The sequence below is a fragment of the Dissoconium aciculare genome (assembly GCF_010015565.1).
Source record: "Dissoconium aciculare CBS 342.82 unplaced genomic scaffold K489scaffold_6, whole genome shotgun sequence".
In the NCBI taxonomy this organism is placed as follows: Eukaryota; Fungi; Ascomycota; class Dothideomycetes; order Mycosphaerellales; family Dissoconiaceae; genus Dissoconium; species Dissoconium aciculare.
This window is the reverse complement of record NW_022984956.1, coordinates 924,797-952,386: the sequence shown is the minus strand read 5'-3', so window position 1 is coordinate 952,386 and position 27,590 is coordinate 924,797. Positions and strand designations below refer to the sequence as shown.

The window sequence follows — 27,590 nt, the reverse complement described above, 5'->3', positions numbered from 1 at the left end:
CCTCCTCCTCCTCCTTCTCCTGCTGCTGCTCCTCCTTCTCCTTGTCAGTCTTCTCTGTTGGTGTACTGTATGTTATCATCACTTGTGTATGGACCAATTGATTTCAACCGCCCACAGCTGTGCTGTAGGAATGATAAATAATAAGAGGCACAGTCACGAGCTTCCGTGTATATATACATGTATATATGGCCTGATGATGACGGTCAACAACGTGATATACATACGGTACGGTACAGCACACTGACCGCAGTACATGCACGCCGGTGTGTTCCTCCTCCTCCTCCTCCTCCTTCTCCTCGGGCTGTCGTCGTCGTCGTCGTCCCTCATCAATCATTACCATTTCCAACTAGATCCCCGTGGAATTTCAACCATCCTTTTTCTCCTCGGCGTCCATCGCCATCCTCGACACGTTTTCCGCTACCCACCACCTGCAGGCATCGTCCGATTGTATCATCATCATCCTCCCCATTATTATTGTTATTTATTATTGGCGACGGCGACGGCGACCCACAGCGTCGGGCTTGTTTCAACGGCCGTGCTGCCAGGCTTGGCGCATCTTCGTGACGAGCAGCTACCCTGTTTCATGGCTTCTATTGGCGGCCGACTGCCCCGTGCTACGCTTTTAGCCCGAAATTGATTGTCTGGGTACGGCTCTGCTCTGCTCTGGAACCTGGCACTGCCGAGTCCATATTGCGTCCGTGATTATAATTCGCATCCCGGGTTCGACAGTCGCTTTTCACATCCCTCCGACGGCCCTTCGATGCTACCAAATATTCCCCGACATTGAGGCCGCCCTCTACGCGACAGTGGATCTAGCTTACTCGCGGCGCAGCGTCATATCGGCGAGAGCTTGCGCCCTGTCACCGACCCGACTTGCCCTGATCGCCGCATAGCCACTCTCGCAAGTCCATGCACATCGACATCCTCCCAGCAGACCGAGAGGTTTGGACGGTTTAGTTCTACACGCCGCCCTACGATCGTCTGGGCTGCATTTCTGCCGCCGTCGGCTCGACGAGCCTCCTCCGACATGGCGACCCCATCGCTGTCGGTCGGCGATGTTCTCATGCAGTCGCAGATGGCCTGGAAGATCGGTCGGGCATTCTCGAACAAGAGGCAAACCGCGCCCGCCGACTTCGCAGAGATCGAGCGAGAAGCAAACGCACTCAGCGAAGCGCTGAAGATGCTGGCCGAAGCCCTGCATTCGAACAACAACATCCTGCACCAGGCTGACGCGGAGACCAGAGCCGCACTCAACACCGTCCTCGACAGTGCGCGGAAGACACTGAGCGATCTCGAAGGTTTCGTCGAGCGCTACCAAGTGATCAGGAAGAAAGAGACGAGCAGTGGGTTCGTGGTGGAGCGCAACTGGAGCGAGGTCGTGATCGCGGGCTACAAGACATTCAAATGGACCGCCGCAGGAGGCGACCTGAGCGAGCTCCGATCTCTGCTCCATCTCCACACCCGCGCCATCACCATGGCCACGGAGGTGCTGCGGTCGCGCTCGTTGGCGAGGCTGGATCACATGGTCGTACCCATGGCGGAGAGCATGTCGCGCGTGCATGACCGCCGACATCACGACGACACCCGCGACCAGATCCAGGACGCGCACGACAGCTTGGACGCGATCGCCAGCGACGACAGCAGCGTCTCTCCGCTCTACGTGCATCCAGGTAACCGCTGGCACAGTGCGCCGAATAGCGCGCGCACCAGTGTGAGCACGAGTGCGGCGGCCCTCGAATGCAGAACGCCGGGAGGAGGCGCAGGTGCAAGCACGAGTGCAGGTGCTCCGTCATCCCACGTGCTTGGAGCCCCGCCGCTGCCGCCCATGCCTTCGGCTGCCAATTCCTCTTCGCTTCCCCCCACGCTTGTGCCCCCACCCCGGCACCCTGGCCGGGACTCCAAACCGGGCTCCACCACGACGAGGCCTGTCGTCCGTGCGCGCGCTCGGACGGCCAATTCTCGGGAGGATTCCGTGCTCTACGCCAGCCCTCCGGCTGGTCCCAGCCGTCTCGGTCCGATCGCGACGGACGTCCGTCACGCTCGTGAGGACGACCATGGCCGTTCGATGGACTGGGGGTTCGAGAACGGATCGCTCGAGGACGACCGCCATAGCATCGGCGCCCACCTCGATATCGTCCCCGCTCTGGCACCATCGCCCAACGACAGCGCTTTTGCACGATCCGAACCTGTCTCCCGCCGGGAGTCCAACGTCCCACGTCGCGAGTCAACCACTCTCCCGAGCCGCTTCGAAGCCATAGATCTCGCCGTCGACGAGCACGATTTCGGAGCCTCCGACGGCGTGGCTCGCGAGCATCCCGGTCAAAGCCATTCCCCGAACAGCCGCGGTGGTCGATCATGGCGATTCTCTGGACCCTCCGGCGCCACAAATCTACTCCCGCCGCCAGCGATGGCGGGAGACAGCGGTGAGACCGCGCCCGCGACGCCTTCGTCATTCTTTGGGGGACAACGACGTGGACGGCCTTCGCTGCCCGCCAACCCCGGTCCGTCTCAGCCGCAGGTGCCTTCGCGACCTCAAACGGCAAAGCCGGCGTCGCGGCGACAATCGCCGGTGCTTCAAGCGCAGACGCCATCTTATCTGGATGGCTCACAGTTCGAGAGGCAATTGTTCCGGAATTCCGCCATTCTTTGCGACGTCCGTGGCCGTCTGATCGAATACTCCCGCACCAACCTCGACGAGCCTGATCCTCGGTATAATGTTGAGATGGTGGAGGCCTGTCGCGAGGCCCGGATTTGCGTGGTCCGGAAGCGCGAGAACCGCGAGCATGTCGGCACCAAAGTCGTCACCTCGATCTGGATCCTCTCCTCTGACGGCACGCATCGCATCCAACACAAGCTCTCCGAGGTCAACGAGACCGTGCCTTACTGCTCATACTTCGAGCCCGAGAAAGTCTCCCTTCAACCAGTGGATGGGCCTCACGTGAACCTCAAGTTCCACGCCGAAATCTGGGGCGCGCCGCTCCGGGAGGAGCAACGCACATCCTGGGTGAACTACTACTTTGCCTCGGCAAACGACGCCGTCGCCTTCCAGTCTGCTGTCTTCGGTCGTACGTTGATCGGCAGCTATCGAACCACCAAAACCACGGTCATCCACCCGGGTCTGCGCGGCACGTTTGCCTTTGAGGAGCAGTTCGCCAACATCGAGATGCTCCGTCTTTGGGAAGACGACGGCGTCTCCACGCCAGGCGCGCAAGGCGGTCTGCTCGCTCTCCTCCACGTATCATCGAATTTCGGAAATGGCTGGGCTCGATGGTGGATCAACTCCTCACTACAGGAGGTCCGTATCAAAGCCGATTCGGCGAAACATGCCAAGGTGAAGGGCATCGATATCACGGTCGTGCGGCCCGGCCTGGTCGCAACCTCAACCTCTTCCAACACCTCTACCACCGCCTCGCCCTCCATCGCCGCCTCCACCGCCGCACCGTCGTCCTCCGCCTCCTACACTGCCGGGTCCACCCCCGGATCCATCTCCACCAACCACAATCTGCTTGTGCCGGGCACGCCAGGGACCCCGGTGGCCGGGTCGAGCACCGCCGACGCCGGAAACCCGGTGCCCCCGCCGCTCACCCGCACCGACACCTCCGTGACGGAGACGGCCTCCATTGGCGGCGCCCCCGCGGTCGTGCGCCAACAGCGCCGCGACACGGTCAAACGGGTCACGGGCCTCCGGATCGAATTCAAAACGGAAGAGGAGCGCGACGGGTTCGTGGACGCGACGAAGCGCGCCCAGGAGCGATGCCTCCCCCTGCCGGAGAAAATCTGAGACGATCCCGTCCACCACATCCCCCACATCTCTTTTCATAGTTCCCCTCCCTTTCTATGACGAGCGGAGAATGCTTGGCATCTCCATTTTTTTCCTTTTTTTTGTGGTTCCGGTCTGTCAGCGATTTTAGCGGTGGGTGTCCTGGTCGGAAATTATGGACTCTCGTTTATTTTTACGTTTCACAGTTTGATGTAGTGAAGATCTCAATGGAAATCTAGATTATCTTGTGTTGGTCGTCGTCGCGGAATAGGTTATGCAGACTCCAGAACAGAATCGACACAATTAAAATGTCCTGCACAGCGCGACATAAATATCAAACATGGTGGCCAACCGGATGTGCAGGATACGCTTGTCGTTCCAACCGTGAGAAACGCACATACCTACCCATAACAACTCCTTCCCGAGAGCCTGTTCGTCTCTCCATGTTTGAACTGCGTCTTGCACAGATCTCCTAAAATCAATTGTAACGTGATGGCAATGCAAGCCATCTGAGACCCTCGCAAAAAGCCCACCTCGCAACCCTAAATCAGCGTGGACGCCGGTGCCGCCCACCACATGCGAAACATGTACCACCCACGTGCATGGGAAACGCCCCAGGGTCCCCACTAGCGCGCCTCGTGGCATCTGTCTCGAAGTGAGTCAATGGCTACAAGTATCCCTTCCCTCATTCATCGGTTGCGCCAAACGGCCTTTCCCGGCCTTTTCTCGCATTGCTCGAAGCCGTTGGGTTCTCCGAAAGGGAAGAAAAATGTCTACAACCACGGTCACCCACACAACTGTCATCCCTAAATCAAGCGAGCCGGTCGCCACGCGCGGACAAGACCATAGCTCCCTGCGCGACGGCACCACCGTGGACGACGACGACGACGACAATGCCGTCACAAACACCCGCAAACTCGGCCCGCGATTGATCGAAACCATCCGACATTTCTGGCACCTAGGCTTCACCGCCTTCGGCGGGCCGGGCGTCCACGTCGTCATCCTGCGACGCCTGTTCGTCGACAAGCTCGCCTGGGTGGACGCGACGACTTTCGCGGACCTCTTCGCGCTCGGCAATGCGCTGCCCGGTCCGGGCTCGACGCAACTGGCCTTCTCCATCGCCGTCGTGCGGAACGGGACGCTCGCGGGCCTGCTGGCGTTCCTCCTCTGGTCGCTGCCCGGGGCCGTCGGGATGGCGGCGCTGGGGGCGGGCGTGCGCGCCTTCCCCGAGCGCCTGCCGCCGACGGTCCTGGCCTTGCTCACGGGGCTCAACGCCAGCGCCGTGGGCCTGATCGCGCTGGCGGCGTACCAGCTCTCGCAGACGGCGATCACGGACGGCGTGACCAGGCTGCTCGTGCTGGGGACGGCGTCCTTCGGGATCTGTTACCATGCGCCGTGGATGTACCCGGTGTTGGTGTTCGCGGGCGGGCTCATCACGCTGGTCTTCGATTATCGACGGAAGCTGTTCGAGCTCCTCGTGCCGGGCAGGATTCGTCGAAGCCTGCGGAAGGAGCAAGCCGAAGCGCCGCAAACGGCTTCGCAGGATATCGAGCTTGAGTCGCTGCCGGCACGAGGCTCTGACGGGTCTCAGAGGCTGGGGGGCACTACTGAAACCTCCCCTCAGGATAGAACACAGCCTGCATCATCCACGCTCCGCAACAGAAACACACAGGCCGCAGCTGTTCCGTCGCCGAACGTGACATCTACCGAGATTGTCGACGCAAGAGACGCCACCAAGCTCATGGTCCCAGACAAGAGATTAGCCTTCGGCCTCGGCTTCACCCTCCTGGTCTTTCTGATCACGCTGCTTGTCGTGCGCGGCCAACTGCCCTCGCCGCCGCGCGCGATGGACTTCTTCGCGAACATGGCGCTGGCGGGCATCATCATCTTCGGCGGCGGACCCGTCGTCATCCCCCTGCTCCGCGGCTACACCGTCGACAACGGCTGGGTCGAATCGCGCGACTTCCTGCTCGGCTTCGCCATCCTGCAGGCCTTCCCCGGCCCGAATTTCAATTTCGCCGTCTACCTCGGCATGCTGTCGCTCCCCCAGAACCCTCTGCTCGGCGCCTTCCTCGGCTGGCTGGGTATTTTCTCGCCCGGGATCTTGCTCAAGCTCGCCCTGTTGCCGGTCTACAACAGCTGGCGCAAACTGGGCGTGACCAAGAGCGTCCTGCGGGGCTTGAACGCCGCCGCTGCGGGACTCGTGTACACGGCGGTCTGGCAGCTGTTCCTCGTCGGGTACATCTACACCCCGGCGACGAGCTCCAGCGTGCAACGCGCGTCGGCGTCGGGGCCCCTCACGGTCGATCCGTTCTGGGGAGTCGTCGCGGCCTCGGCGTTCGTCGCGACGCAATGGTTCAAGAGTCCCCCGGCGCTGACGATCGTCGGTGGTGCGTTGGCGGGTATGGCGTGGTTTGGGGTCGTGGGTGTTGCTGGGACGGAAAGGGGCTGATTGCCGGCAGGAATAGTTCACGCCTCGGAGGCTAATCGAAGTGACTTGTGAACATCGATCTTGTAGGGGAACATTTCTGAACGGAAAAAATCGCTCGATAATGGTTGAGACTTGATTATTTGTATACACACACGAATGATGTTCATTCCATGAGCTGATCTTCATTTTTGCATCCGTCGATATTTCTGCGTTAGGGTTGTCAGCCCCTGAATACGATGATTCCAAGGTTTGCAGTGAGGGCCAAGATAAATCCAAAAGCAGAAGCAGAACGGGCGGGCAGACATCCAGACTGGAAACGCAGGGAAATCGAGCACAGCGACATTGCTTTTGGCACGTCTTCGGCCAATTGCAGGAGTCCCCGACCATGCCGGAGAAATGTCGGTTCATTCGCCCCGAAGCACGCCGGACACGAGACAAGGCAATTGGCAGTCGACGGACTTGAGAAGAAGAGATAACCTACCCCGCGCGGAATCCTTCGTCAGCTTATAATGATAGAGACCCCTTCGCCGATATCTCTCTTCCTTCTTGATAGTCCTCTCCAACCTTTGGCGACAGCAGAAGAAGTTTCGAAGCCGGCAACGCGATCGACGAACACCGACGAGCAAGGCTGAACTGCAGGCGACCGCAAGACACGATGTCGACGGAACAAGGATTCATCCCGTGCAATGGCCACTGCGACTGCAAGGCCGTCACCTACGAAGTCCTGGCCCCGTTCCTCTGCATCCACTGTTGCCATTGCACGTGGTGCCAGCGGGAGTCCGGGGGCGCCTTCGCTCTGAACGCGATCATCGAGAGCAGCAACTTCCGCCTCACCTCTTCCACCAAGCCGAAGCATGTCCCGACCCCGACGCCGTCCGGCGAAGGGCAAGTCATCGCGAGGTGTCCGGAGTGCTGGGTCGCGGTGTACGCGGACTACGGCGGCGACGGGACCTGGATGAAATATGTCAAGCTGGGGACGATCGACCATGCGGATCGTTCGCGGGCAGGGATGAAGCCCGACGTCCATATCTTCACGTCGACGAAGCTAGACTGGGTGGACTTGACGGGTGAAAAGGAGAGAGGCGTACCGATCTACGAGGGCTATTATCGGAGGTCGGAGGTCTGGTCGAAGGAGGCCAATGCGCGATTCGACATTCTGAAAAGCATCTCTACTGATTTGAATGCATCCTGATTTAGTGATGATTGAGCTGTTGTTGAACTGTCGGGAGAGGCGGGAAGGCCTTTGACTCTGAATACATCTCGACAAGACGTGAGCGGTCGATGGAAAAACTGTGGGAGACATGGACATATCCATAGAAATGTTGGATTGGAAGTCACGTGTAGACCCGATATATCAGTCCATTGATGACTAATTTGACACTCCCTCATCCAATACCTCCCAGCTTGCGAGTCCTGTGAGATGTCGTTTCCATCAATGGAAAATAGCCATCAGGGTGCCCCGTCCGGTGTGACCGATGCCTGTACAGTAATAATAACACGCCCGGGCGGCATTCGGGAGGTGTAGGCCGAGTCATGCTTCAAGCGGCCGGCGTCTGCTGCTGACTCGGCACCGGGCCGTTGACTTCCAATCCACCTCAGAAGCGAAGAACCTCCTTGGAAATGTAGGCATGGCTGGGGACATTGGGCCCAACATCGCTCGGACGATCATATGCAACTCGCCCCGGAAATAGCTTCACGAATCCATTTCTAGCAGCCTGACTACCTCCTCTAGCTCCTCACAAGCGTGCTTCCCGCTTGCCGATCTTGTTGTCACTGTCCAGCCCGACGTCATGTTCACCGCGCCGCAAAAGCTTCTCATGAGGCCGTGAAGATCGTGAGGAGCAAACCGAGTAGGTTTCGAGGAACTACCGGCGCGCGGTTTCTACTTGAAGCGCACGATGATGATGGCGATGGCGATCTCGTAGCCGAGGAACGTCGTCACAGTTCTTCATGCTGCGCCGTAATGATGACTCGAAAAGAAAAGCGCTGCGATCTTCACTACGCACATGTCTCTCTCCTTTGCCATCATATTCCAACATCGACAGGTCCCGCGACAGCTCGATATGGCGTTGATCCTTTTCTCATGGGCGCTACTCCAGTCGACGGTGATGGCTCGTGAGAGCGTACGCCCTGGCCGGCCAATATCAGGATTCGCCGCTCTTAGCGTCGCTGACCACAGTCCCAACAGCACGCACACTGTCAGCTTCGAGCATGCAGGATTGGGCACGTGGAATTGGACAGTTCGCGTCAGCGATGTCAACATGCCGAACGCCTCGCTCTTTCAACTGACAGATGCGCATGTCGCCTACACGACTCATTCCTTCACCTGGCCTTCTGGAGGGACCCTTGATGATGCTCTGCAGGCAGAGGTCGCGCAGAAGCCAGAGCTCGCGGGATCTAGTTCATGCGCGCTTCTTGTCGACGCTCTCTTTTCCTTGAATGTGACCGAGAAATATGATCCCACCAGCTCTGACTGTACTAGTATGCTGGGTGCCGAGTGTGTGAAGGCACTCATGGACCTTATCGGAGGCATTCGCAGCGATTGCTCTGATTTCAGTACCTCGACTACTGCTGTGTCGCAATCGTGCGGTGGCACCTTCGGGGTAGCGCTCGGCGATGGCTACGGCTTTTCCAGTGCACGTACGTTACGGATGGCATACCTGACACTTTGTCCAACCCAATACTGACGAGCACTCATGCATGCAGGTTTTGGTAATTATAGCAAATCAAGCTCGAATGGAACCACATTAGTTTCCAAGGGTGAACCATACGCGTACGCGATCAGTGAGGCTTACGCTGCCGGCAACCGCACGGCTTACGATCTACAAGCCAGCAATGTGCACATACTTGGATTGAAGGGCGTGTACACCAGCCCTGCTAGTCTGATTTGTAATCGCGCAGCCGCTTCAAACAATCCCCAACCTTCGGGCAGTAACTCCACCAGCAACAGCGGTACCGGTGGTAATGCGAAGGTTGATCACAACTCCGCCACTTGCATTCAAAGCGATATGGGGTTCGCGCTCGGCCTTACCACCTCAATAATTGTGGCGCTGCTGTCGTTGTGAGAGATTCCCATCAGGACACAATGCCGAGCAATCAGCGTCAAGAACGATAGCGGATTACAATGGTGCATCGGTGCGGTATGCCTTGTTGAGATAGTCTGTCGATCGCCGTTACATTCGTGGTGTCAAATTCCACCAACAAGCTTATTAAAAAGTCGGCGTGGCCGAGGAAAGGATTCAGTCGCGCAATGAGATCGGCTTTAGTCGAGCCTTACGCGGGTGCACAGCGTAGGGGACCCCGTCGGATACTGCGGTATGCATGGAGCGACCTAGCACATTTCACATCGGCGTTCCCGCCTATGATCTGCGCTTACTTTTGATTTAGAATATTCCAGTGATGTCTCGTTCTTATATTCATGTCGTCAGTCCATGTCCTAGCGGTGCTAAAGTCTAACAAAATCCTAAGCACTGAAACCTTGTACACTAGCGCAAACATTCTTCTGTTGGAATCATTAACAAAACACTGTTTGATGACATTGGTGCACGCATTTCAATAGCGATGTTCTTTATAACATCAAATCATGCTTCTGTTGATGCTTTTGTCTAGCGATGGACGTTTACGCGCCGTGACCTGCCCGCCGGAGGACTATCCACTGTGGGACCAAGATAAATACAGATGGGTCGCCAACCTATACTTTGACAGATACCAATGTCCATGCCCGTTCAGCACTCGTGCACGCAATTCACGATGTCTTCTCAAGATGATTTCCAAATACAGATGCACCCCGAACTCAGCACGTACGACATCAACGAGCTCATAGCATGGTGTGAGCGAAGCCCACAGTGTGATCTGGAAAGCCTTTCGCGATTCAACGTCAACGAGCCGACATCTACCGACTGCTGCATCGCTCAGCAATCGCGTGCGGATTTACCGATGCTTTCAGCAGAAGAGATACAACGCCTCTTCCTTCTAAGACCAGATTTGCTTGCACCGGAGGCCCAGCGTCTCGACAGCCACACGCCCGGTGAACACGCGCTATCGCCCGCTTCAGCGAGCGCATCGGTCGACGCCAACATCCCAAATGACGAGATCCGACGGTGTTACGACCATGGCTGTGATGGACGAGCATTTTCCTGCCGCGAGAACTATCTTCGTCATCTCCGCGAGCGACGACTACGGATCCATTGCGATTCCTGCAATGCCTCGTTCACGCGGAAGAGCAATCTGGTTGCGCATCAGAAGTCGCGGTGCAAACGCCGTCGAAGAGCTCAATCTCAACAGCGAGGGCTCAGGGATGCCTTCAAGATTGGTCTTGGTTTCGAACTAACCGAAACCACTTCGGATTGGTCGACGTACTCGTTCTCTGCTCCTGAACAGTCCGGAAGAGCGGTCTTCACATCATTTTGTCGCTGTTTGATGCGGGAGCAACGGAATTCAAGTACATCCATATCCCTCAGGAAGCGGGACCTCAAACAGCGTGACCGGTTCTGGAGAAATTTGCACTGGCCTTAAGGACCACTCGGGACGCCTGGGAGAACATATTTAAGCAACATATTTACATGACAGCGATTCCGCCTGCTGCAACAGGCCGGACGGGAAGCTGATAATTAGCTGCTCGTCCTTGTCCCTGGCCCGACACAGGTGCAAGATCACCCGCGCGACCGAGCTCGGCGGCCGCATGAGCCTCATTAACTTGTCGAGCAGCCGAAGGGATCCTGACACCACCCTTTCCGCTCTCTTCTAGCAATAGCATCTCTTGAGCCCACTCACAGATGCTGTTAGCTAGATGTTCCACCTCGGCTTCGGTGTTCGTGGCGTGAAAGACGATTCGCAGACGGTTGAAACCACGTGGAACCACAGGGTAGTCGATAGGAAAGCAGTTGAGACTTTGAAGCTGCAGATGGTAGCAGAGAAACTTGGTATATCTCTGGCGAGTCATAACAGGCATGACCTGTGTGATCATGGGGTTGTTCTCCCAATCATCCATGTTGGGAATCCGCAGGATGCCTTCGTCGTTCGCCTCGTCCCAAATTTCGTGCTCAGACATGGTCTTGCAGAAGTGCTTGACATTGTGGCGAATGTTATCTTGCAGCTAGACTTGCAATCAGCAGATGCTTCCATGGTGAGCAATGCAGAGTCCACAACTTACAGCCTCGGTTTGACCGGACCTCATTAGATAGTACCCAGCTTTGATTGCCGCCACCATAGGGAACGATGGGGCAGTGCTGTAAATGAAGCAACGTGCGGTATTCACCAGTGTATCACGCACAGTGTCATTGCATACGACAGATGCTAGATTGATGTGAGCATCCAGCACGGAAATTCGTTCTTGGAGGACACTTACCACCCGTGCACGCCAAGGCTTTGCCATATGTGTGCATACGAATGGCCACCTTGTGCTCCAGACCAAGCTCATTGACGAAACCTCGACCTTGATGACCGAAAACTCCAGTGGTGTGCGCCTCATCGACGAAGAATTGGATGTTGCCGTCGGGGAAGATCTCTCCACCAATCTCGATGAGCTCCTTAAGCGGACACAAGTCGCCGTCCATGCTGTAAAGAGATTCTAGGGCGACCAAGATGCTGCGTTTTCCTTCTCGGATCATCTGCTCGGACTCCCGAATCTCGAGCAACACCTCGCGAAAGCTTTCAGTGTCGTTGTGCTTGAAGCTCTTCTTGCACAAAGCTTTCGAGGTCTGCATGCCTTCGTGCATGCTAGCGTGGACGAGCTCGTCAAACACGATTGCATCGCCCGGCCGCGGTACAGATACCATAATTGCGACATTGGCTTCGAAACCCGAGTGGAACAGCAGGCTAGTCTCGCCGCTGTGAAACTCGGCAATTTCCTTCTCGGCCTCGTCGGTATAAGCGTTGTTGCCGTTGAGGAGCCTCGAGCCACCAGCGCCGAGATGGAAGTCAGGATGCGCACTAAGTTCATCAAGGAATGGTTGTCTGATCAGCCCGGATTTGCTAAGGTGTAGGAAGTCGAGGGTGCTGAAGTCCATCGAACGCGGGTTCGGTTCATTCTTGCGAATGGTGAAGGTGGCATTCTCGGCGCGCTTGATGTCAAGAGCTTCTTCGAGGTTCCGATAAAAGACGTTGGCATTTTTCATCCCCGGCGCCTTGGCCTTTTTGTTCGGGAACCATTCCACAAGCTGCTTGGCGTCAACCATCGTGAGAAAATGAGGCAAAGTCGAGTTTCGTTGAAGGAGGGAAGCGACCTGAGCCACGATAGTATGCCAGACTATATAATCCTACAACCATAAGCTCATATAATCATGTGATTGCTACTTTGATCGGAATAGCTTATGAAGCTCATCTACACTTTCTGCAGCCGACCAGAGACCATCGCAAATCGTTGCCACTCCGTTCAGGAAGTCATCTTCCTGGTCGCTTCCCTAGAGCGGTGGCGAGCTTTACAGCATCGGAAGGCGGGAAGGCCAGCGTCTGAAAACGCGGCTTGTTGCAGCCTCGAAGCTTACTGTGGAATTTTGACTATGGATGAGCTCCAGTGAACGCTCATTTGATACCGGCCAGATTTCCCACTCTACCATAAATGCTCATACCATCGTCTGCGAAGCATTATTGCATCGTTGTCGATGAGCAATTCTTTCATCTCGTTCATAATATGAGCGATTCATCCTCGTCCGCGCGGGGACCTTTGCCCGAGAGAGTCAACGACGACAGAACTATTGAACGATCCTGCCACCGACCGGGATTGCAGGTTCTTCGGGGCCGGGATCCGTCACCGAATACTCTACGAAAGCGTTGTCGGTCGTCATCGTGATTCTCGCAGGATCGTTATGGCACAAAACGCACGGCAATTATTTCCGGTAACTCGGTCACGACCATGCTTTCCGGCAATGACTGCATGAGAACGAGGATGTCAAAGCGTAGATGACGATCTTGCCAGTGACTGACGTGAAGTCTGAAGTACGCTCAAGTCCAGCGCTTGGAAACACAGCTTGCATTGATGGACAAGCGGCGCGCGCAAATTACCAGCGCGGACCGCGATAGACGTTCGTAAGGAACGGTGCACCATGGCGCCCTGTAATTCGACATAGCTTCGGCGGCGCAGCTCCGCGCGGCAGCGGGACCGGGACGTCAAACTCTATCTTCCATTGACACTACCCCGAATTGGTCGAACGCGGAATCCGTGTCCCGCGCGATATATCACAAAGTGCTTTCCTGGAGGTGATCGACGTAGGATCACTGCTCTTTCAGGCATGTAGGACGCGGTGTCGGCAGCCAAGTCTTTCCTGCCTGGCATCTACCTGCGTCACTATGGACAACAGAGCCTCGAGGGTATATCATGGATTTGTCATCACCACGACCTGCTTCATGCTTTGTCAGCCAGCGGACGCTGGCTCCGACCTTGGTGTTTGTCACAGCACTGTTGTTATGCGGCCCGATTTTGTGTTGTCCGTTCTGTGTTGTATCGCATTCCAACAGTTCGCTTTTATCGCACTTGCGGTAGATGATGGTCTAGACTTGCTCTCTCCCACCGAGTAGTAATATCATTCATTACATCTGGCCAAACGTGATGAGCAGCGCCATGGCGACTTCGCAAGCAGCAAAGATGGAGGACGCCGAGACTCGGAAATCTTCCAAAGTCTCAGACGAGGAGAAGGCGTTGAGCGCCACGGATGAAGGCAACATCGCACAGTCAGGTCCGAAGTCGAACTGGAACAAGCCCTTGCGATTCTACCTCGCGTTTCTTTGCCTGTTACTGATGGTGCTGATGGTGTCTATCGACGCGACAGCGCTGGGTGTTGCCATTCCAGTATGTTCCAATGAGCTTCTTACGCTTGGCTATCGGTACCACGATATCCTGCAAAATACTAATACACAATGGTATAGACCCTGACGACAGATCTGCGAGGCACGACTCTCCTGGCATTCTGGACCAATATCTCATTTATGCTGGCCGTGGCCATCATACAACCTATCTATGCTTCGGTATCAGATGTTCTCGGACGGAAGTCGCCTCTCTACTCGGCATTTTTCTTATTTGGACTCGGCTCCATCGTTTTTGCCGTCGCGCCATCCATGCCCGTTGCTGTCTTGGGAAGAGTGATTCAAGGTTTGGGAGGTGGTGGGCTTGACGTTTTGAGCGAAGTTATTGTCGCAGATATTACAACTCTCAAGGACCGAGCGCTGTGGATCGGGCTTCTCTCTATCCCGATGGCCACAGGCTGTATCCTCGGGCCGATCGTAGGCGCACTCTTCGCAGAGCACGTCTCCTGGCGCTGGATTGGCTGGATCAACCTACCTATCATTGCAGTTGCGCTTCCTTTGGCCATTTTCTTCATGAAGTTGAAGCCGATCGAGGACGACCTTAAAACGAAGTTGCGCAACATCGATTGGATCGGAATCGCTCTCTTCGCGGTCGGCAGTATCCTTTTTGCGGTTCCACTCAGCTGGGCAGGGAACCTCTATCCATGGGGTTCGTGGAGAACCATCATCCCATTGGTAATCGGCGTCCTCGTTCTTGTCGGCTTTGCGTTTTATGAATGATATCCGGCCAGCCCGATGTTCCCATACCGCATATTTGGTTCGCGCACCGCCAAAGTCGTCCTGTATGGCGCATTCATCCACGGTCTGGTCCTATATGCCCTCCTTACCTACCTGCCTTTGTATTTCGAGTCAGTCCGCCTTGAGACACCGCTCCAGGCTGGTGTCTCGATTCTCCCTTTCTGTGCCGTTGTGATGGTCTTCACCGGCATTGCGGCAGCTGGCATCGATTATTTCAAGAAATATCTCTGGGAGCTGTGGGCAGGCTGGATATTCCTCACAGTCGGTGTTGGTCTTTTCTGCATTTGGGACAGGAACTCTTCGCTCGCGATCACAGCAAGCTTTCAAGTCATTGCCGGAATCGGGCTCGGGACGATTTTTACCGTACCGCCCATCCCAATGCAAGCCAGTGCTCCATCGGTCGAGGACCAGGGCCTCGCCATCGGAATCCTTGTTTCGTTCCGATTGTTCGGAGGGTTGATCGGACTGGCCATCGGCGCCACGGCTTTCAGCAGCACCTTTGCAGCATCCATGAATAGCATGGCTGCTGGACTGCCGGAACAGCTCGCTGTTCTCCGCGATGCATCCCAGGCGATTGGCTTCATCCCCCAGCTCAAAACTCTGAACCTCGACCCCGCACTGATCAGTCCGGTTTTGGACTCGTATGATATGGCTTGGAGGACAGTGTGGTATGCTCTCACGGGCCTTGCAGTCACCGGTTGTGTACTCGCCTTCTTCACCCAAGAGCTTTCACTGGAAAATGAAGAGGAGGGAAAGCAAGGTCTGCAATGAATAGCGCGAGGAGTGATGATGCTGGAGGTTTGACACTGCAGAAAGAGATCCAGTACCATGAGACGGACACCATACTATGTAATGATGGCCAGCTGTCAAATCTAAGAGACAAAGTCTCGATAGTGCCGCAATCTGAACGGACTGTCGCCTCATCATTATCCTCGAGCTGTTGATAAGACGTGTCGTGTACGGTGAGGTTTTCCAATTCGGTGGATATCCTCCGGAGTCAGCACTGAAAACTCACCGATTGACTCGGATACATGCAACGAGTAAAGATTGGAGGAAACAAAGGGAACTTCAGTTTCCATGCGTAATTTTGCTTGTTGATGATCATTGTTCATTTTTTTCACAGAATAACACGTTCCAGCAAGAACCCATAGATACCTGACGTTAAGTGTAACAACTATCGAGGGAAATATTGTTGGAGAAGGTTCTCAAGATTCTGCATCACTGCCGGATCAAGCTGATCTAGACGATTAAAGTCGAAGTCGAGGTCTCGAAAGTCGAAATTGTTCTGGACGCCGCTCTGGCTGGTACTCGAAGAGTCGGACGATAAAGATGGCTGATAACTAGTTACTGGAGCATTGACTCTTCTGCTCTGATATAATGATTGAATGCCTGAAGCGAGGGATGGATCCAGGCTCAATATGCTGCTGGAACAGGCATTCCCGTATGCTGTCTCCAAGGCATCTTCTGGCGTGCGAGGGCAAAAGCCAAAATGACTACCACCTCTTTCTTGCGAGAGACACTGGTTTTGTAAAGTCTGCAAAGCCTCTAGAGTTGGATTTTGGGTGATATCGGATGGATGTCCTGCTTGAGACTCTCGGTTGCGATGTATGTATCCATTGCTTGCGACACCGTTGGGTTGTTGCTGGTCTCGCCACGCAGCAAGAATCTTCAAGGCTGCGAGAACCTGCGGTGGTATAGGAGTCGGGACCGCACGTTCTGCGACTTGATCGTTTGTTTGCATCGGTGGAGACAAGTACCCGCCGTTGCTCATAATCAGTGGGCTCGTCGAAGACTCCAAAGCTTGAACGTCTCGAGAGCGGGTAAGAGAGTTCTTCAACAAAGAGAGTTCGATTTCTGAAACTCTTTCGTCAAGCTGATTCAATCGTTCGACCAAGTCACCGATGGTCTTGACGCTGTTATTGAGAATGAGCGGCGCACGGAAGATGACGGAGCACTGCTTGAAATTTACGAGGAAGACTCACACATTAGCTGTTTGACTTTTCCTCTTGCCAGTCCCTGACCAATCGCAACGGCAACCCAGCCGTGTGCAGTTGGAACACTTTGGCTTCGTTCGGTCACATCTGATCTTGCGAAAACGACACTGATCGCAGACTTTGGCCTTGTAAGCGATGATGGCACGTCGCGGACTCGGTACTGCTTTACCTTGATACTCTGAAGGGTCGGTGCTCTTGTACTGTTCATCCATCGTGAAACAACTGGACTAGGCCGGTCGAATATCTGTCCGATGCAGCTTCTTTAATACAATTCTCGCCTTGACAACGCTGATCAGCCCCTGACAGGAGCAATGGAGCGATGGCGAGAAATGTCCTTGCCATGCTTTAGACCATTTCGGTGGCTGTCAGCCAAAACAGGCAGCTTGGAATGCCGGTTGAGACGTTCGTAGTGCACGTCGAATCGATGGGCTCGAATGAGCCGTAAGCTGCAGCACGCTAGTACATGCTGGATGTCGACTTCCCGGGAGACTCACTGACGCTACGTAGTAACTCATAGGATCACCGGCTGCTGTAGAACGCCCTCTACGGCGTCCTCAGGCCGGAGTAGTACGCAGCGACAAGGAAAAAAGCCGAGCTGGGCACGGCATGTTCCAGTGACCCGGCCATATCGATATTCCTACATAATCTCGCATTGCAATGAGCCGTGGGATCACATTTGCTACCCTTGGCATGCGGAAACGGACCATCATCGTTTCTTCCTGTAATGGTAAGAAATTACCGATTTCGCAACAGATGAAGGAAGGGTCGTCCTGAACAGTCGGAATAACGGCCTTTGGGAACTACCGTCACATCACGCGCTGGGCGTAAAATTTTGCCTTAAATGACAGATTCGTAAACGACACGTTCCTTGGATGTTAGGGCATATATCGGCCAGATCGACGCCGAGGACTGCCCAAAGCTGAGGAGGATCAAGCGCGATCAGGTGCATGGAGCATCACATCGACCCTCATGAAATCCCTCATGTGCCCAGGTATTTGACGACTTGAGTGATGAGGCCGCGTATACCCTGGTTGAATTATCAGCATACGCTGCGTCCACGCAAGTGTCGTACATGCGACTTGTACTGCAGGAGGAGATGCCAAATTTCTGTCCGCCTGCATACCTTTCAGGCCAGAGGTGACGAACGACTCTTTTGCATACCTAGGTAGATCTGGTAATTGATGTTCACGGCATCCGTTGGGGGATTTTCAGGGTCATCGATGCGCGTCGGGTCGCCTTTGCCGAACGGCTCGTTTCGAAAAGCCTATTGTGATCTTATGTGTGCCATGGTGCCCAGGTGGTCATCAATTGGGCTTGCACCAACGCGCGTCCTTCTGGGGAGTATCATACCACAGCTTGCACATGCCTGTACAGTGCTGCTCGCTCATCCGGATGCACATAATTATCAACATCAGTACACATCTACCGAGGTTCCACACAGACCGGGCAGACCGTCCACATCACCAATCCCAACGACATCCCATCATCCTTGTATGACCGACACATTAGGTCGAACGCGCCAAGTGGTGATGAAGGATCCCGCCGCAGGGCGTATTAACCAGAAACGAGATGGTGCAGATGGCCAAGATATATTGCGGGAGATGCCGTTCGCCATCAGAGCGATGATGAGCGCCAGGATGCTTTTTGCTGTCACGATATAGGGCTTTCGCGTATCGGCATTGGACACCATCATCAGGCGCCATGACTACCATGAGCCTGAACTTGACGTCGCCAGATACGCCGCGCCTTGGCTTCATGTAAGCATGCCACTTGCGTCCGCTTGGAGATAACAAGTCTCAATACCGGCCGAGCATTGGTTCCAAGACAAGGCGTGCAGTGTTCATTCGACCAACGGGGCCAGAGATGGTTCGATGTCAGCACCGAGGCGGAGCGAATATATATCCTTCAGTCCTGTAGGCAGCAACAGCAATCGCCCGACGCTGAATCGTCTCAGGACCCCCAGCATTCAGGCACACCTCATTCAGCTTCACGACTGTGAGACGCGGTGCTCGAGTATCTCGGTGGCCGTTTGCAATACGCTCAGGAGAAGGAGCTTTGCGCCTCGCGAGCATGCGGCGCGTTCCAAATCCTTCGCTTTATGTGTGAGCGCTTGATACATACTCTCGCTGACCGGCCTGCATGGAAGTAAGCTCAAGCTACCTGCGGGTTGCGTACCACGTTGAGATATGTAACGGCACATCTATTGACATCATAGCTCTTCAGTGGACCACTCCCCGTGTGCATTGCTCTCACTAGACCCTCTTAGCCACGCTCAGCTCTACAGTCGTGCTGCAGCGATCTGCGAGGCTCGGAATCCGCGGTCCCGAAATCGTGAGACCTCGCACGGTGTGAACTCCATCTGAAATCACATCATCAGGCAACTCCATCCGTCATTCGCCGATGTATCGCCACGGCAGCAGCGACCTCGTCTCGTATGCCGAGAAGTGGAGCCAACGCGCCGACGGAATCCGCGCGTGGCATGGGACGGCGTTTGACCCGAACAGTTCTGGATACGACAGAGGCCTCTATTGTCCCAGGTAGAGAGGCCGACACAGATCTTTTCTGCCTGCTCATGAAGGCTCTCAAACCCTCACGTGTCCTTGCGCCCCGAAGAATGGGTTACGACGAGGTATCAGGTATAAGTTTATTCGTATAGAAGGTCGCCCAAACGCTTGTTGATCATAGTCCTGACACGCGTGTGAATTTATCTGTCCAACATGGCGCCTCATATGTATTCTCCCGGTCAAGAACATGGAAGCCCAGTCGCCGTCAACAATGGTCCAGTAAGCTCCATATCCTCATACCCCGATGACATCAACTTGGGTGATGGAACTCCTGGCGAGGTCCACCGTGACAATCGATTTGTGCCGATGGCAATTTGTGGTATGGCATGTCGTCTCCCGGGCGGTGTCAACAGCCCACAAGACATGTGGGATTTCATCATCAACAAAAAGGATGCCCGATCGGTGGTTCCAGCCTCACGCTACAACATCGAAAGTTGGTACTCGGAGAAAGAGAAGCCTGGCACAGTGAACACCAGGCATGGGTACTTCATAGACAACGACCCTAGCACCATGGATACTTCACTGTTTTCCATGACGCAGGTAGAGCTAGAGCGCACCGATCCGCAGCAGCGACAATTATTGGAGCTCGCCAGAGAGGTCGTGGAGGATGCAGGCATTGTCAACTGGCGAGGCAGCAAGACCGGCGTTTGGGTCGGAAACTTTTCAGAAGATTGGAGCGAGATCATGGACAAGGACTCACAGCAGTACGGTGTACACCGTATAATTGGTCAATCAGACTTCGCCCTAGCAAATCGAATCTCTTACGAGATGGATCTTCAAGGCCCAAGGTACGAATGACCTTTGGGATCCTGGCTGCGGAGCTAACCTGCATAGTGCTACCATTCGAACCGCTTGTGCAGCCTCCCTTCAGTCTCTACACAACGCCTGCCTTGCAATCATGAACGGGGATTGCACAGCCGCCATCGTTGCTGGTGCGAGTCTGATTCTCACGCCCACCATGACCATCAAACTCGCGGAGCAAGGGGCGCTCTCACCCGATGCCTCGTGCAAAACCTTTTCCGCGGATGCGAACGGTTATGCACGTGCAGAGGCATTCAATGCGATTTATGTCAAACCCCTCGCAGATGCCATTCGAGATGGCAATCCCGTCCGGGCTGTTATCCGAGCAACTGCAACCAATCACGATGGCAAGACACCGGGCATCACTTTCCCTGGGGAAAAGACTCAAGAGGCTCTGATTCACAAAGCTTATGCAGCCGCTGGCATCGCAGATGTTTCAGAGACGGCGTTTGCGGAACTCCACGGCACTGGAACTCAGGCAGGCGATTCCGTCGAAACAAAAGCAATTGGACACATCTTCGGTCAGAATGGTATCTACATCACATCAATAAAGCCCAACTTTGGTCACAGTGAGGGTACGTAATTGTTCTATCTCCTCTTCGTCTACGTTACGTCTGCTCATTGATGATCAACAGGTGCTAGTGGGCTCTCTTCGCTTATTAAGGCTGTTCTGGCTTTGGAACATCGAGTTATTCCACCCAACATCAAATTCACAACACCCAATCCGAAGATACCATTCGCGGAAAACAAGCTAACTGTGCCGGTCGAACCAACGGCTTGGCCATCTGATCGTCAAGAGCGAGTGAGCATAAACAACTTCGGTATCGGTGGAAGTAATGGTAGGTCTTGTGCTTGAGCGAACACCTCATTCGTTCTTTTCTCATTCCGCTCCGGAAGACGATTCGCATCTGGCGATGGTAATTAATAGCTGACTCGTTCATCATAGTTCATGTTATTCTTGATTCTGCCGCGAGCTTTGACGCCGCTCCTATGCTGGAAGAGGCCTCGGACGATCCCCAATTGCTGCTGTATTCTGCCGCCATGAGTGAAGCGGTCACAAGGACAATGGAAAATCATCGGGCGTATCTGAGTCAGCACGCAGAGCGCATCGAGGATCTCGCCTACACTTTAGCCACCAGAAGAGAGCATTTAGGCCATCGAGGATTCGTTGTGGCGTCCAGGGAGAAGCCAGGCGTGCAATCTGCACCTGTGAAACCATCACCGCTTTCTAACATTGTCATGGTATTCACAGGTCAAGGTGCACAGTGGCCACAGATGGGTAAAGAACTCCTGCGGAGTAACCGGCATTTCAAGTCCACTATCAAGGCTATGGATGCGCACCTCAAGACTTTCGGTGCTGATGGGCCGAAGTGGACCATTGAGGCAGAATTACGAAAACCCGCAAAGACCAGCCAGGTCCACTTGGCTGAGCTTTCACAGCCTCTCTGCACGGCCATCCAGGTTGCGCTGGTGGCCGCTTTGAATGCCGTCGGCGTCAAGCCAGCTGCGGTTGTGGGTCACTCATCCGGAGAGATAGCGGCGGCATATGCCGCTGGAGCCCTCAGCGCCGAACAAGCAATCACTGCTGCATTCCATCGAGGAGCTGTCGCCAAGAAGCAACAACGGAAGGGCGGTATGGCAGCCATTGGATTGAGCTGGGACGATGTCAAGCCTTTTTTGGTACCGAACGTGGGCGTCGCTTGCGAGAATTCTGCCAAAAGTGTCACGCTCTCTGGAGACCTCGAACAAGTAGAGGCGGTGGTGAGCGAGATCTCCAAGGCCCATCCTAACGTCTTGGCAAGGCTCTTAAAAGTTGAGAAGGCATACCACTCGTACCACATGACCGAGATTGGTGAGGACTACTACCAAATGGTCGGGCCCAAGATGTTCGGCCAGGGCCTCCAATTGCCATTTTTCTCCAGTGTCACCGGCAAAATCCTTGAGAAAGGAACACTGCTTGGCTCCAGGTACTGGCAGTCAAATCTGGAAAGCCCGGTCTTGTTCCGCGCAGCGGTCCTAGAAATCCTCGACCATGATGTCGGCAAGAATGCCCTATTCCTCGAAATTGGCCCACACTCTGCACTTGCGGGTCCATTGCGCCAGATTTGGAGGGAGCGATCAGTGAGTGCGTCATACGTCGGCACTCTCGCCCGAGGACAAGAGAGCACGGAAGCCTGGTTGAACATGCTCGGCAAGCTATACACCTTACACATCCCTCTAGACCTCCCAGCTTTGTTTCCATCTGGCACTTCCCTCACAGATCTACCGAGATATCCTTGGGACCATTCCAATCAGAAATGGCATGAGACTAGAGCGACGAAGGAGTGGCGTTTCCGAGAATACGCTCACCATGATCTCCTTGGTGTTCAGATTGTGGAAAGCACGAATTACGAGCCCGTATGGCGAAACATCCTTCATATCGATAACGTCCCATGGGTCAGGGACCACCAGATTGGCGAAGACATCCTTCTGCCATTCACTGGATATGTTGCCATGGCTGGCGAAGCGATTAGACAGACAACGGGCATTCAGGAAGGGTTCAAGATCCGTCAAGCTGCGGCAACTTCAGCTCTTGCTCTTGTGGAAGGACAACCTATTGAACTCATCTCAACTCTCCGGAAGCAGCGTTTGGCTACTTCTGTTGAAAGCGATTGGTGGGAGTTCACCGTCGGCTCGCACAACGGAACAAATTGAACAAAGCATTTCTCTGGCGAGATCAAGGCGATGGTCGAAAGCATTGGCCCCACGGTGAATGCTCCGGAACTGCCCAGACAAGTGGATAGCAAAGGGTGGCATCACGCATCGCGCCTCGCTGGAAATGTTTACGGTCCTCGCTTTCAATGTCAAGAAAATATCAGGTCATCCACAACCTCACCAGGCCAGGCGACGGGAATTATCAAGAACGCTCACCAGGGCGACGAGAGACACTTTCACATGCACCCAGCCACGATGGACGCGGGTCTGCAGCTTATGGTCGTGGCGTCTATCTTTGGGTTGACGAACAACTTCAAGAATCAAGTCGCCACAAGTGTGAGAGAACTTTCCGTCTCCCGCTGCGCTGAGAACCTCACCGCAAGCGTGATAGGCTCTGTCACCACCAACAATGTTGTGCTTGGTAGCGGCGACTTTAGCTGTAATGGTCAAGTTGTCATGCGCGTCGCCGATTTTGTGTCCACCATTCTCGATAACGGCAACGCCATTGAGGCACACGCTGCAGCTCGACACGTCTGGCGCGCTGACGTCGACTTTGCAGACGCTTCAGAGCTTTTCAAGCCATATGAACTGAAGCCCGAAAATCTTCAGAGCTTTGAGCTGATGACGACACTCTGCCTTGCCCGAGCGAGACAGGATATCATCAATATCACTCCACCACAGGATCATCTGCAGAAATACAAGACCTGGATTGAGTCCAATATTGGTGCTCAAGAAGACTACAGCGATTCAATCGTCCAACTTCAGAAGATAGTGGATGAGCTTGCCGGCAGTCCGCTATCGAGCGCTGCACAAGCATTATCTCGAGTCAGCACTTCAATCGCCTCTTTGGTAAGAGAAGAAGTTTCACCCAGCGGAGTCATTGGAATGGACGACAGCAGCGACAAAATGCGGACTGTAATCCCAGGATTCGATTTCACCGACTTCATTGTCGGAATAGCCCACAGCCGGCCCAATCTTCGAGTGCTCGAGCTCGGTGCCGGCAACGGTCAATCTGCAATTCAAGTCTTGAAGCAGCTAGGCAGCTCTTTCTCCAAGTACACTCTCACTGATTTTTCCTCTAGTCTTTTTGAGTCCATCAAGGAGCAATTCAAGGGCATTCGTAACGTCGAATTTGTACCCTTGGACATCGGCCTTCCTCTCGAAGATCAGGGCTTCGGCGACCGGAAATTTGATCTGATCATCGCCAACAATGTGTTCCACCAGGTCGCTGACGCAGCGGCGGGCATGCGTAACCTGCGTCAACTTTTGCATCCACAGGGACGTCTACTACTGCAGGAGCCTTCGCAACCCGTATGGAGCAACTTCTTATTCGGCTCACTGCCGAGCTGGTGGAAAGCCGCTGATCAGCTTTCAGTGGGACAGCGGCTTGACCCTCAAAGCTGGAATCAACTCATCGCCGCGAACGATCTAGACATCCACAAGGAAAAAGCAGATTCCATCAACAGAATCCTGGTGGCACGTCCGAAGAGATCTCTTGATATCTCGAAGGAGATCACGGTTCTACGTGCAGGCGATCATATCGACGTGAGTCTGATCCAAGCGAGGCTAGAAGAGCGTGGTTTTGCCGTCTCTCTTGCCACTCTGGAAAGTAAACCGCACGTAGGACGAGATGTGGTCTCGGTTCTTGACCTTGCCGGTCCGTTCCTACATGATCTCAAGCCGGCTGAGTTCGAGCAGCTCAAGAAGTATCTTGCCAGTGTGCAGGATGCTGGCATCTTCTGGATTACCAAAGTCGGTAGCGTTGGCGTTGCTGACCCTCGTTACGCCGATGTGCTCGGATTTTCAAGGAGTTTCCGTAACGAGACTAATGTCGCCCTCGCCGTTTGTCAGACCGACGCGGAGTTCGATAGTCCTGAGGTATTTGCGGCGTTTGAGAAGTTCCACTCTCGCCAGGAGGATGAAGTCTTTGATTCCGAGATGGAGTATGCTGTCATAAACGGAAAGATCTCTATCGGTCGATTCTATCCATACTCTTTGGTCAATGAGCTTCTGGTCTCGGAACCAAATGACGCAGCCACGCTTGCTATTGGACGAGCCGGCCGCCTCGACGGGCTGCACTGGAAGAGCCGCACAGCCGAGCCACTCGGTCCGAAAGATGTTCAAATCCAGGTTTACTGCGCCGGACTTAATCATCGGGTAAGTTCCCCAACCAACTATTGCAGCCTACGGCAGTACGATTTACGCGCTTATAGGATGTTCAGATTGCCGCCGGCCTCGAGCCCGGCGACCTTGCCTTTGGTCAAGAAGCTGCGGGTGTGGTTATTAAGACGGGTTCGGGAGTACAACACCTCCGAGCAGGCGACCGAGTGCTGGCGCTTGCCCGGGATGCTTTGAGTTCAGTGGTGACCGCATCGCAAGCTCTTTGCATCAGACTCCCTGAAGCTTTGAGCTTTGCAGAGGCGGCCACAATGCCTACGGCATTCTCCGTCGCTCTGTACGCACTTCAGAACGTGGGAAATTTGACAGACGGAGAGGTAAGCTATTAGTTGATTTCATGTCTACGCGGCACTGGTTGCTAACATCCGCAGTCTGTTCTCATTCACAATGCGGCCAGCGATGTTGGGCTTGCGGCTGTTCAAATCGCTCAGCAGCTCGGCGCTCAGGTATATGCAACAGTAGACAACCTAGAGAAGAGAAAGATGCTGTCTGGACAGTTGAAGATCCCCTCGCAACACATCTTCGACCTTGGAGAAGGGTCTTTTGCGAACGCTCTCCTGAAGGCAACCAATGGCAAAGGAGTCGACGTCGTCTTGAACTCGGTCACTGGGGAACTACTTCATGCTACCTGGACATGCGTCGCTGATTTCGGTAGGATGATTGAAATCGGCAAGAAAGATCTGTTGGGGGCTGCAAAACTTGACATGGAAGGCTTCCTAGGCAACAAGACATTTTCACACGTTGACCTTGATCGACTCCGCGTTGCAAAACCTGCCGTGGTCAGCAAGTAAGTCATCGCCGGCCGCAACATATTTGCACAACATCTCACTGACTGCGAGACAGGCTCCTTATGACTGCACTCAAGCTATACAATGAGGGCCACATCAAGCCAATTCCAGTTGCTCAAACCTTCATCCATACTTCCGTGGCAGACGCTTTCGCGTATCTGCAGCGCGACGAGCACATTGGAAAGGTTTTAGTCGAGCTCAGAACATTGCCTGAGCAATCGCTCTTAGATTCCGACATTACCGAACGCCAAAAAGTAACCAGCTTCGAAAGCTCTGCGTCTTATCTTCTTGTTGGTGGTCTGGGCGGTCTTGGACGCGTCATTTCCATTTGGATGGTCGAACGTGGTGCTCGTAACCTCATCTACCTTGGGCGAAGCGCTGGAGACAAGCACGAAGATCAAGATCTCGTTCGAGAACTGCGAAGCATGGGGTGCAACGTCACCTTGGTCAAGGGAAGCGTCGTCAACCTCGCCGATGTCACCAATGCTGTCGAGCAGGCTACCGATGCGCCTCTCAAGGGAATACTTCAGATGAGCATTGTCCTCCGCGACACGCTTTTGGCTAACATGACATGGGACGACTGGGAATTGGTCCGGGCGCCAAAAGTTCGAGGCACATGGAACTTGCACAATGCCACCGTGGACGCTGGCCTCGATCTTGATTTCTTCGTCTGCTTTGCTTCTATCGCCGGCGCTATCGGTACCAAAGGTCAGACCAGCTACGCTGCCTCTAACACATTTCTGGATGCATTCGTTCAATATCGGAACTCCCTCGGACTCGCGGCTAGTGCCATTGATCTCGCCGCTGTCGAGGACGTTGGTATCATCGCCCAATCAAAGGATGTTCTGAACCAACTCCACTCTCAAGGTTTCTGGACTATTCGACAGAACGAGGTCATAGACGCACTGGCGGTCGCTACTGGTCCGCCGTCACCCAAAGCAGCGCGGCACGACGGCGCCTACGTTCACGCCAATACCTTCGTGCTGGGCCTAGGCACTGCCACGCCCCTGTCAAATGAGAACAACCGAGTGCCATGGCGCCGCGATCCACGAATGGCCGTCTACCACAATGCACGAGTCGAAGGGTCATCCAACGCATCTTCAAGCGATGATTTCAAGTCATTCCTCACTAGCGCAAAGGCAGACGTATCCATCCTTCAAACCGAAGATGCCACCAAACTCATCGCTACTGAGATTGCGAAAAAGCTCCTCGGCTTGTTGATGAAGACCGATGAAGAGATCAACATCTCCCTCGGCCTGGCAGATCTGGGTATGGACAGCTTGATCGCCATCGACATGAGACAGTGGTGGAAGCAGACCTTTGGCTTCAACATCAGCGTGTTGGAGATGCTAGGAATGGGAACCTTGGAAATGCTGGGGCAGCATGCCGCCAAAGGTCTGGTGGCATTAATCAAGGGCGAGTGAAAACCCCAATTTCTTTTGTAAGAGTCATAAATATAACTTCCAGAACGCTCTCCAAAAGACTCCTGCGTCCTAATTACCTTCTTTTGGGCAATTTCAAAGGAAAAGCTGGCTGTCGCGAGCCGGCAATGTAGTCTATTGTCGATCGCACATTACTTCTGCGGCAATATTCTGAACAACCGTGCGCCATCACAATATCGAACGAAGCTTCGTAGTCTCGAACGAGGAAATCCTTGCTTCTACATAGGGCATTCCCACCGTCCGTGATGCCGCGGAACATGATTTAGAACATATACACCAGAATTGAATGCATGCATGCAATTAGTTCTACATTGCGCAAGGGCCCGCCATTTCAGCGAAGCGCGCCTTCCTCCTGGCCAAGTCTTCTTCTCGGCGTAAGGCATCCTTAGCCAGAGCCCAC

At 54.5% G+C, this 27,590-nt stretch overlaps 9 protein-coding genes across 9 annotated transcripts; 7 read left to right on the top strand and 2 right to left on the bottom strand.

Moving 5' to 3' along the window:
- Positions 1 to 1,027: 1,027 nt before the first annotated feature.
- Positions 1,028 to 4,082, top strand: K489DRAFT_338550 (uncharacterized protein; the record flags this gene model as incomplete). The annotated part of the gene is made up of 4 exons (XM_033602228.1): positions 1,028 to 1,555; positions 1,782 to 2,033; positions 2,276 to 3,355; positions 3,611 to 4,082. 4 exons carry the CDS (start codon positions 1,028 to 1,030, stop codon positions 3,779 to 3,781), a joined length of 2,031 nt encoding a protein of 676 aa, XP_033459954.1. The 3' UTR covers positions 3,782 to 4,082.
- Positions 4,083 to 4,452: 370 nt separating this feature from the next.
- On the top strand, positions 4,453 to 6,369 carry K489DRAFT_380305 (uncharacterized protein). Its single transcript, XM_033604852.1, has one exon. The coding sequence runs from the start codon at positions 4,530 to 4,532 to the stop codon at positions 6,210 to 6,212; it is 1,683 nt and encodes a 560-aa protein (XP_033459953.1). The 5' UTR covers positions 4,453 to 4,529; the 3' UTR covers positions 6,213 to 6,369.
- A 385-nt stretch (positions 6,370 to 6,754) lies between these two features.
- Positions 6,755 to 7,426, top strand: K489DRAFT_380303 (uncharacterized protein). Its single transcript, XM_033604851.1, has one exon. The coding sequence runs from the start codon at positions 6,847 to 6,849 to the stop codon at positions 7,381 to 7,383; it is 537 nt and encodes a 178-aa protein (XP_033459952.1). The 5' UTR covers positions 6,755 to 6,846; the 3' UTR covers positions 7,384 to 7,426.
- Positions 7,427 to 7,790: 364 nt separating this feature from the next.
- On the top strand, positions 7,791 to 9,579 carry K489DRAFT_220242 (uncharacterized protein). Its single transcript, XM_033599725.1, has 2 exons — positions 7,791 to 8,831; positions 8,898 to 9,579. Exons 1-2 carry the CDS (start codon positions 8,198 to 8,200, stop codon positions 9,254 to 9,256), a joined length of 993 nt encoding a protein of 330 aa, XP_033459951.1. The 5' UTR covers positions 7,791 to 8,197; the 3' UTR covers positions 9,257 to 9,579.
- A 362-nt stretch (positions 9,580 to 9,941) lies between these two features.
- On the top strand, positions 9,942 to 10,611 carry K489DRAFT_370526 (uncharacterized protein; the record flags this gene model as incomplete). Its single annotated transcript, XM_033603146.1, has 2 exons — positions 9,942 to 10,546; positions 10,572 to 10,611. 2 exons carry the CDS (start codon positions 9,942 to 9,944, stop codon positions 10,609 to 10,611), a joined length of 645 nt encoding a protein of 214 aa, XP_033459950.1.
- A 55-nt stretch (positions 10,612 to 10,666) lies between these two features.
- On the bottom strand, positions 10,667 to 12,395 carry K489DRAFT_394575 (class II aminotransferase/8-amino-7-oxononanoate synthase). Its single transcript, XM_033606808.1, has 4 exons — positions 11,539 to 12,395; positions 11,344 to 11,486; positions 10,848 to 11,286; positions 10,667 to 10,722 (listed from the first exon to the last, which is right to left on the bottom strand). The coding sequence occupies exons 1-4, from the start codon at positions 12,365 to 12,367 to the stop codon at positions 10,703 to 10,705; spliced, it is 1,431 nt and encodes a 476-aa protein (XP_033459949.1). The 5' UTR covers positions 12,368 to 12,395; the 3' UTR covers positions 10,667 to 10,702.
- A 1,058-nt stretch (positions 12,396 to 13,453) lies between these two features.
- Positions 13,454 to 15,500, top strand: K489DRAFT_431545 (MFS general substrate transporter; the record flags this gene model as incomplete). The annotated part of the gene is made up of 3 exons (XM_033608449.1): positions 13,454 to 13,977; positions 14,055 to 14,644; positions 14,723 to 15,500. Exons 1-3 carry the CDS (start codon positions 13,738 to 13,740, stop codon positions 15,498 to 15,500), a joined length of 1,608 nt encoding a protein of 535 aa, XP_033459948.1. The 5' UTR covers positions 13,454 to 13,737.
- Positions 15,501 to 15,701: 201 nt separating this feature from the next.
- K489DRAFT_220193 (uncharacterized protein) lies at positions 15,702 to 17,371 on the bottom strand. Its single transcript, XM_033599724.1, has 3 exons — positions 16,893 to 17,371; positions 16,712 to 16,841; positions 15,702 to 16,642 (listed from the first exon to the last, which is right to left on the bottom strand). Exons 1-3 carry the CDS (start codon positions 16,933 to 16,935, stop codon positions 15,904 to 15,906), a joined length of 912 nt encoding a protein of 303 aa, XP_033459947.1. The 5' UTR covers positions 16,936 to 17,371; the 3' UTR covers positions 15,702 to 15,903.
- Positions 17,372 to 19,440: 2,069 nt separating this feature from the next.
- Positions 19,441 to 27,172, top strand: K489DRAFT_370522 (polyketide synthase; the record flags this gene model as incomplete). Its single annotated transcript, XM_033603145.1, has 8 exons — positions 19,441 to 20,075; positions 20,122 to 20,663; positions 20,724 to 20,927; positions 21,035 to 22,755; positions 22,789 to 24,939; positions 24,996 to 25,277; positions 25,332 to 25,747; positions 25,804 to 27,172. 8 exons carry the CDS (start codon positions 19,441 to 19,443, stop codon positions 27,170 to 27,172), a joined length of 7,320 nt encoding a protein of 2,439 aa, XP_033459946.1.
- Between the last annotated feature and the right edge of the window lie 418 nt (positions 27,173 to 27,590).

What these genes read in the sequence shown, in the direction of transcription:
- K489DRAFT_380305 (XM_033604852.1), top strand. Translation starts at nt 4,530, where the DNA reads ATGTCTACAACCACGGTCACCCACACAACTGTCATCCCTAAATCAAGC.
- K489DRAFT_380303 (XM_033604851.1), top strand. Translation starts at nt 6,847, where the DNA reads ATGTCGACGGAACAAGGATTCATCCCGTGCAATGGCCACTGCGACTGC.
- K489DRAFT_220242 (XM_033599725.1), top strand. Translation starts at nt 8,198, where the DNA reads ATGTCTCTCTCCTTTGCCATCATATTCCAACATCGACAGGTCCCGCGA. An exon ending in CTACGGCTTTTCCAGTGCAC is followed by an intron (nt 8,832 to 8,897) that starts GTACGTTACGGA and finishes TCATGCATGCAG; the next exon opens with GTTTTGGTAATTATAGCAAA.
- K489DRAFT_394575 (XM_033606808.1), bottom strand. Translation starts at nt 12,367, where the DNA reads ATGGTTGACGCCAAGCAGCTTGTGGAATGGTTCCCGAACAAAAAGGCC. An exon ending in AGCCTTGGCGTGCACGGGTG is followed by an intron (nt 11,487 to 11,538) that starts GTAAGTGTCCTC and finishes ACATCAATCTAG; the next exon opens with CATCTGTCGTATGCAATGAC. An exon ending in GGTCCGGTCAAACCGAGGCT is followed by an intron (nt 11,287 to 11,343) that starts GTAAGTTGTGGA and finishes TTGCAAGTCTAG; the next exon opens with CTGCAAGATAACATTCGCCA.
- K489DRAFT_220193 (XM_033599724.1), bottom strand. Translation starts at nt 16,935, where the DNA reads ATGGATGAACAGTACAAGAGCACCGACCCTTCAGAGTATCAAG. An exon ending in CGACCCTTCAGAGTATCAAG is followed by an intron (nt 16,842 to 16,892) that starts GTAAAGCAGTAC and finishes ACAAGGCCAAAG; the next exon opens with TCTGCGATCAGTGTCGTTTT. An exon ending in AAAAGTCAAACAGCTAATGT is followed by an intron (nt 16,643 to 16,711) that starts GTGAGTCTTCCT and finishes TCTCAATAACAG; the next exon opens with CGTCAAGACCATCGGTGACT.